This window comes from Coenobita brevimanus, chromosome 56 (genome assembly GCF_032717465.1).
Source record: "Coenobita brevimanus isolate Jiangsu-jjx chromosome 56, ASM3271746v2, whole genome shotgun sequence".
NCBI lineage: Eukaryota > Metazoa > Arthropoda > Malacostraca > Decapoda > Coenobitidae > Coenobita > Coenobita brevimanus.
The window spans coordinates 38,534,081-38,543,152 of NC_137009.1; the positions used below are offsets into that span (position 1 = coordinate 38,534,081).

General features: G+C 43.2%; 1 protein-coding gene across 1 annotated transcript in view; it reads left to right on the forward strand.

The window, feature by feature from the left end:
* Nucleotides 1–313: 313 nt before the first annotated feature.
* The window catches only part of LOC145401721 (uronyl 2-sulfotransferase homolog pip-like), a 22,458-nt gene continuing 13,699 nt past the window's right edge, over nucleotides 314–9,072 (forward strand). The window contains exon 1 of the mRNA XM_080273903.1: nucleotides 314–320. Within this exon, the coding sequence (XP_080130029.1) occupies nucleotides 314–320 (7 nt within the window). The remainder of the gene's footprint in view (nucleotides 321–9,072) is intronic.

The window sequence follows — 9,072 nt, forward strand, 5'->3', positions numbered from 1 at the left end:
AAGGGGTGTGAGCTGGGGAGAAGGCTTCCATCTGACAGACGACAGACTGACATGAAGGCAATGCGTTTGTGGCCACCCCTTACAGGACTGGACATGTGGCAATGATAGATAGACAGATATGATTTGATGGTTGCCAAGTGTCTCAAATTATACGAGTTTGATTCAAGGCTGGGGTAGTGAACAGTTTGATTGACTGAATTTTGCTAAATCTGGCTTTATTGATCCCCCACTAGACCCATCAATATATCAAAAAACACCCCCACTAACATCAATGCACGTGTACCCAATGACACAGCCCTAATATGAATTCAATATGGATGGTGAGTATTAATGCCAAAGTGGTGACACCTGAAGATGCACAGCATATAGGAGGACTGCTAAGCCTTAGAGGATTGGCTATCTAGTCTATCCTTATAGTTATATGCATTAAAATAAATAAATAAATAAATAAATAAATACATCTATCTATCTATCTATCATCCAATCCTACATTGCCCCATGAGGAGCATTGGAGCCCGGGGCTAGGCAGTTGGTCCCAACATTTAAGATGAGAGTGACCAGCCTCACTCAACCCTGAGTGGCATTACACAAGCAATCAACCCCAACCACCCCTTGGATATAAACCTTCACCAGCTCAATCCGATTGGAGCACATTAATTACCCACTAAACCACCAGGCGCCAAAATTTGGTTATATGGTTACCACCCAGCGCAGTAAATGGTTTCCTGGTGTTAATAAATAAAAAACAGCCAGCAGCGAAGGTATAATGTTAGACCTATTGTAGTGAAGGCATTACGAATCTGAACCCCTTCAAACTGATAACATATCCTTTACACTACTTCACCTCCAGATGATTTCATTCCCAGTGGTCTGTGGTTCTTGGACTTTTTCGTTCAGTGACCCACCATCTAATACGATAACATCCTTGGCCCCCCTGCCATCTCTCCATCTTGAATGCCATTCAGTTGTAATGGCAGATTGGCAATAGAATGTGCCATTTATATAAACAAGTGCTATGGGAAGAATGTGGAAGCAGAATATTGTCCTTTTTGTCACTGAGCTTACAAAAGGGCAAAATTTTGAGCCAACTTAAGATGAAAGAATTATAACCTAATATAACTGTCAAGCACACCGGCAAACATTTCAGCATTGTGGTATACTCGTAGTTTGTCCATCTTAACTTCGCTGATATCTTAGTCCTTTTGCTTCTTATTCCCTTTAGAATATCAGAATAAGACAGCACTACAGATCTACCTTAATTCCACAGCACTTCTTTGTGACTAGCATCATATTCCAGTGTTTTATCTCTTGTTACACCTCAGCATTCTTGATGGAGAGACAGCAATTTTAGGCAAAATTAATGCAGACAGAGAATAAGTTGAGGCCAAAATAATGTAGACAGAGAATAATTTTAGGCCAAGTTAATGTAGACAGAGAATAATTTTAGGCCAAATTAATGTAGACAGAGAATAATTTTTGGCCAAGTTTAAGATATATTTTTTGGCCAGGTTAATGTACTGTAGACAGAGTATAGTGAAGGAACTATAAATCTTACTTATTAATCTTACTTATAAAACTTACATATGCCACCTGGGATATGAATAAGGTGAGTGACAGGACAAGTTGTTGTTAATGGATTAGACAGAATGACTGAGGAATATGGACCAGCCTTAGATAACCCAGTACTCCTTATCACTTATATCTGTCCCACCTGATTCCCTCACAGGCTCAAAGGTCATGCTTTGGGTGTGGCTTGTGTGTGTGTGTGTGTGTGTGTGTGTGTGTGTGTGTGTGTGTGTGTGTGTGTGTGTGTGTGTGTGTGTGTGTGTGTGTGTGTGTGTGTGTGTGTGTGTGTGTGAGTGAGTGAGTGAGTGAGTGAGTGAGTGAGTGAGTGAGTGAGTGAGTGAGTGAGTGAGTGAGTGAGTGCGTGAGTCTTCCAGTGTGAGTGTGCATGTGTGTGTATGTTCGTACACAACTGTGAAACTGCTCCTATTATTACAATGCAAATGCACTGTGTGGTGGCAGATGTGAATGGCAATTATACTTGTTTTTTACTTTAACCTGCCTTGTACTGTAATATGGTAATTTGTGATTGCATAAAATCTGATGAGGCTTAGTTTAGTGAGCCATGAATAAACCTGAGTGTGTGTCAACTTCCAAAAACAAGGAGACAGGGGTAACTGAGAAGAAATGAGAGTTGCAAGATAAGAGGTGTTGTCCCCTCTTAGTTTCCTTCTCAGCACCTGACCACTTTAGCAGTCAACAACTTGTGCAAGTTAGTCTTTGTCCAAGTTAGAATTCATGGTACAGTAAATGTGAACGACAGTGATGCAGCGATTCAAGGTGATTTCTTAAAACCAACATTTTCCACCAAAGTAATTTTAGTACTAGATACTTTGCTGGTATCTAACATTTAATTTTCGATAAAAGATACAAAAAGAACAAGCAAAATATACCTACTTTGCGATATAAATAACCACCTGAACAACATCCGTGACAGCGTGTTTACTGCCGATCCCACCAACTGAATGCACTAAGGCACCAAACAAACTCAAATGTACAAAATTTAAATATCATACATATCAGCAAATACTTATCTAAAGAAGCATGTCACCTAATTCCCAGGCCCCCCCCAGTTATTATAACTACCTCACAATGTGCATAATTTAAGTGGCAGAAATTTTGACAGAAACCTAACTAAGGAAGCTTGGTTCCTAACTGGGGGGACGTCACCCCTCAGACCAGCCCTGGTTGTTTCGGCTGTAATGTCCAAACTGGCAAATGGCTGAATCACCTAAACATCCTATCTATCTATCTATCTATCTATAGCCCGACGCCCTAATCCCGCAAAGGGTGGCCACAGACAAAACGCCTCCAAGTCACTCTGTCACCCACCATCCTAAATAACCAAAATTCATTAAAATGGCATTGCTGAAGTTAGGTTATGGCTGAAATGACCAGGACCACCCCAACCAACATTTTTAAAAGATCCAGTATATACACTAATAAAACAAAAAACAAAAAACAAAAAAAAAGCACAGGACCCTGTCTAAATTTCATTCCAATGGGAAATCTGGAAATACTGCATCACTGACTTACATAATTAATCAATTCATAAAACACAGCTGAGTACAAGAAACACTAACAAATCCAGTTCCATTAAATCCAGAACCTATAAAGTACCGGTACCTTAGTTTTGTGGTGGAACTATCCTTTTCTCTAAACTGGTCAGAACTAGGCCTTACCACTTTTACCGAAGTCCTTTTGCCCTGAGGAACTTGGGGTCTCTTACGAATGGTCTTTTCTTGCTATATAATCACCGGGTTTATTCCTCTCCGTCCCCCTGGTCCTGGTACTGAAAAAACAAATTATATATCAGGGCTGCAGTCATGAAAGCTTTGAATAACAGCGATCACCGGTTTCATAGAATCGTCTGTCGAAACGATAATAATTAAATGCCAGATGATGCCTATAGTGCTGGGATTAAGCTGAGGGTTAAGTGACGATACCTATATGGATGCGAGATCTGGGGACAAGCGAGAGGTTACTTACACACTTAACAGCTCCTGGTGGCAACTGGGTATAATTCCTTCTCTCACCCTCAGCTGTGTGCCACTTACTTCACTGAGCAGCATAAATCACCCTCATTATCACACCCTGTTATCATCTCAGGGAACTGCTCAATCTCAAAGTCTTACTAATCAACGTCCGGGGGTCCACATATCGTTTTTGGGATTATAATGAAAGAATTTGTTATATTATGCTTATTTTATTTTAGCTATATTATTCTGAGCCTGAAATTAAATCAGTTCAATGACTTACTGGTGGTTTCACTAATAACCGAGAGGATGGAGAGCGAGAGACTGACGAGGAGAGTGTGAGTGAGGTGGAGGGGGGAGAGGGAGGGGGAGACCAAGGATGATAATGATATGGAGGGATGGAGTGGAGAGGCAGGGCAGTGAAACGACGGGGGACAGGGCGACATGGAGGCAATTTGTTTGTGGCCACCCCTTACGGGATTAAGGCGTCTGGCAATAGACAGGTATATAGACAAATAGAGTTTTTTCTCTCGTGACCCCGAATTACCTTTCTCCATTAAAAAAAAAAAAAAAAAAAAAAAAAAAAGAAAAACGGAAGTGGACTGGGGGTAGGGGTTTTTTCAAGAATACTCCCCCAGTATATATCCCTGCTTGTCGTAAAAGGCGACTAAAAGGGTTGGCGGAGGGTTAGTGCCCCTCCCCGGAAAACAACTAACTAAAAAAAAAAACAAGAAGCCTCGGACAAGGACTGACCAAACGATGACGACCCAGGACCGGACAAAGGACTTGGTAATGAGTACATGGAATGTAAGAGGAGCGAATGATGAGGTGAAAGAGAGAGAGATTGTCCAGGTGTTTGAGGGTGCGAAAGTGGATGTATGTGGAATAACTGAAACAAAATGGAGAGGAGAAAGTGTGAGAGAATGGGAGTATGGATGGGGTATATGTGCAGGAGTAGATGAGAATGAGAGGGCAAAGGAAGGAGTATGTTTAGTTGTGAGTAAAAGATGGAAAAAGAGCATAAGACAGTATGGATCAGTTGGGTCAAGGATTGTATGGGTAAAGTTGAAAGTTGGAATACAAATGTGGGCGATTGTTTGTGTGTATGCGCCAACGCAAGATCGTGCTAGAAGAGTGAGAGAAGAGTTCTGGACAAATGTGGAAGTGTGCATGGAAAAGTTTGGAAGGAATGAGAGAGTGTTTTTGATTGGTGATATGAATGGTAAAGTTGGTAATGTGAAGGTGGATGGAATAGTTGGTGAGTGGGGTGTGCTTGCTGAGATAGATGAGAAAGGGAGTGCGTTAGTGGACATTTGTGCTGGGAGGGGGTTGGTGATAGCCAATACCCTCTTCAGGCATAAAATGATCCACAGGTATACATGGCGAGTGATGAGAAGGGTGGGTGGTGAACTGAATGAAAGGAAGGCAATGATTGATTATGTGTGTGTGGATGAAAGGATGCGAAGATGTGTAAAGGATGCAAGAGTGTATAGAGGTTGGGGGAGTGGGCTTTCTGACCACTACTTGGTGGTGGCCAGAAGTAGGATGCAAGTAAGATGGAGGAATAGAAGAAGGGAAAGACGAGAGGAAGGAGTAGTTGCAAGGAGAGTGGAAAGGTTACAAGAGGATGAGAAAAAGGCAGAGTATAAGAGAGAAGTGGAGGAACGATTGGGCAAATGTGAATTGGAGCAGATGGGAGACGTGGAAGGTGTGTGTAAGATATTTGCAGAAGAAATATGTGCAGCATGTGATGTGGTGTGTGGAAGGAAGAGAAGACGGAGGGGAGTGCAAGGAACAGCGTGGTGGACTGAAGAGGTGAAACAGGCTGTGGCACAAAAGAAGAAAGCATACAATGAATGGATGAGAAATAGGGGCGTGGAAGAAGTTGAGAGGCGGAAGAGAGAGTTATATGTGGAAAGAAAGAGAGAGGTGAAAAGATTAGTAAGAGAGAGTAAGAAGCGAGTGGAAGGAATCTGAGTGTAAAGTGGAGGGACTGTAAGAAAATGTTCTGGAGAGAAGTGAAAAGAGTAAGACAGGGTGGAAGTGAAGTTAGCAGGGGAGTGAAAGATAAAAATGGTAGATTACTAGTGGAGAAGGGAGAAAAAGTGAGCAGATGGAGAGAACACTTTAAGGAACTGTTGAACGTAGAGGATGGAAGTAATGCGAGTATAAGTGGCTGGGGAATGGCTGGGAGAAGGAGGGATGTGAGAAGACAGGAAGAAATCAGTAGGATAGAAGTTGTGGAAGCAATGAAGAAAGTTAAATCGGGGAAAGCCCCAGGAATTGATGGAGTGTGTGGTGAAATGCTGAAGCATGGGGGAGAGATAGTAGTAGAATGGATGTGGAAGATGTGCAGATTGGCCTGGGAGGAACGTAGAGTCCCGGAGGATTGGAAGTCAGGTATAATTATTCCCTTGTACAAAGGAAAAGGGGAAAAAGAAGTGTGTGGTAATCATAGGGGCATTTGTCTTCTTAGTATAATAGGAAAAGTGTATGGTAGGATACTTATTGACAGAGTTAGAGAAAGAACAGAGAAATTAGTTGGAGAAGAACAGGGAGGCTTTAGGAAGGGAAGAGGTTGTGTAGATCAGATATTCATTCTTAGATCTTTAGTGGAAAAGTTTCTAGAGAAGGGAAAGAAGTTGTATGCGGCTTTCATGGATTTGGAGAAAGCATATGACAGGGTGGATAGACAAGGATTGTGGAAAGTGTTAAGAATATATGGAGTAGATGGGAAGTTGTTGAATGCTGTGAAGAGTATGTACGATGGTGCGAAGGCTGCAGTGCGTGTGGATGGTGAACTAAGTGAATTTTTCTCTTTGAAGGTTGGGTTGAAACAGGGATGTGTCATGTCTCCATGGTTGTTCAATCTGTACATGGATGGGGTAATAAAAGAGGTACAAGGTAGGGTAGTGGATGTTGGAGTGGCCATGGTGAGAGAGGATAGTGTTTGGAAACTCCCTGTACTGTTGTTTGCAGATGATACTGTGTTGTTGTGTGAAGACGAAGGGGAGCTGCAAGGCTTGGTGGATGAGTTTGGGAGTGTGTGTAAGAAACGGAATCTAAAGGTGAATGTAGGGAAGAGTAAAGTGATGGTCTTTGAGAGAGGTGAAGTCAGTGAATGTATAGCGAGGTTGGATGGTGAGGAATTGGAAAATGTGAGTACGTTTAAGTATTTGGGTAGTGTGATGAGTAAGGATGGAGGTTTGGAGGGTGAAGTGCTTGAAAGGGTACAGCAGGGAAGAAAGGTTGCTGGTTCCTTGAAAGCAGTGATAAGAAACAGGGAAGTGAGCATGGAAGTGAAAAAGTTACTACATGACAGTATTGTGATACCAACTCTAACGTACGGAAGTGAAGCTTGGACATTGTTGGAAGGACACAAGTCAAGAGTGAGAGCAGTGGAAATGAGTTATTTAAGAGGAGCCTGTGGAGTCACGTGGAGAGACAGGCTGACAAATGAGGATATAAAGGAGCGTTGTGGTGTGGATGTGGATGTGATAGGAAGCGTTATGAGGAACACACTGAGGTGGTTTGGCCATGTGGAGAGGATGGAGGGTGAAAGACTGACTAAGAGAGTGTATGTGAGTGAGGTGGATGGGGGAAGAGGGAGGGGGAGGCCGAGGATGAGATGGAGGGATGGGGTGGAGAGGTATATGAGAGAGGGGGGTGTGAGTTGGGAGCAGGGCAGTGAAATGGCGGGGGACAGGGCGACATGGAGGCGATTTGTTTGTGGCCACCCCTTACGGGATTAAGGCGTCTGGCAATAGACAGATAGACAAATAGAGTTCTTTTCTCTCGTGACCCCGAATTACCTTTCTCCATTAAAAAAATAAAACAAAAAAAAGAAAGAAAAACGGAAGTGGACTGATTCACAAATCCTTCCTTCCACTTCCTAGCATCGCAGTTCCTCGCCTCCCTCCTTTCTTCACTCGTCATGCTCTTCATAACCTTGATTTTAATTCCTGTAGCGTCTATACCAACTTTCTCCCCTTCTCTCTCTCCCTTCCTTCACCTCACCCTCTTCATCGCCCTAGTTCCTCCACTCCGCCACCACTTCCGTCTTCAGAGGCAGTATCTATCTGTTTATTGCCAGGTACCCTAATCCCGTAAGGGGGTGGCCACAAACAAATCGCCTCCATGTCGCGCTGTCCCCTACCATTTGGCAGCCCTAGCCCCAGTTTACATACCCCTCACTCATGCACCTCTCTGCTCCATCCCTCCATCTCATCCTCGGTCTTCCCCTCCCTCTCCGCGATTGTACAAAGAAAGTTACTAAGGAGAGATATGGCTTTATGTGTTTATTTGACTCTCTCTCTCTCTCTCTCTCTCTCTCTCTCTAGGTAGGGAGAAGCTGGGTCAGGGAACACAGGTCACCACAGAGGAGGTCAATCTCTCTCTCTCTCTCTCTCTCTCTCTCTCTCTCTCTCTCTTTCACACACACACACACACACACACACACACACACACACGCACAATCTCTCTCTCTCTCTCTCTCTCTCTCTCTCTCTCTCTCTAGGTAGGGAGAAGCTGGGTCAGGGAACACAGGTCACCACAGAGGAGGTCAATCTCTCTCTCTCTCTCTCTCTCTCTCTCTCTCTCTCTCTCTCTCTCTTTCACACACACACACACACACACACACACACACAATCTCTCTCTCTCTCTCTCTCTCTCTCTCTTACACACACACACACACACACACACACACACACACACACACACACACACACACAATCTCTCTCTCTCTCTCTCTCTCTCTCTCTCTCTCTCTCTCTCTCTCTCTACACACACACACACACACACACACACACACACACACACACACACACACAGTCTCTCCAATTTCTGTTTTTCCCTCCCACCCATTGATAGATAAATAGATAGATAGACGGACAAGGACTGCATGAGAGAGAGAGAGAAGAGGATTGCATGAAATATAGATAGATAGACAGATAGATAACAGTATTGCATGATACACATAGATAGATAGACAGATAGATAGATGAAAAGGACTCCATAATAAATAGATATACATAAAATTGTAGATAGATAGATAGAGGGAAAGATAGACAGATAGATAGACAGGCATATTATTAACAGCGACAGAAATATATTGAAAATCCAGACAAATTTTGGCAGCATAGGTCAAGGTCACATTTTTGAACACCTGAGAAAAAAATTTGGCTTTTTGATGTGACACTGATGGAAAATTAAATATATGCTTGTTTTAATATCAACAGTACTTCATTTTATATTATTATTACCCAAGTCCAAACTTAAAAATATCTCTATCTATCTATCTATTGCCAGACGCCTCAATCCCGTTTGGGGTGGCCACAAACAAATCGCCTCCAAGTCGTCCTGTCCCCCGCCATTTCACTGCCCTGCTCCCAACTCACACACCCCTCTCTCATATACCTCTCCACCCCATCCCTCCATCTCATCCTCGGCCTCCCCCTCCCTCTTCCCCCATCCACCTCACTCACATACACTCTCTTCGTCAGTCTTTCACCCTCCATCCTCTCCACATGGCCAA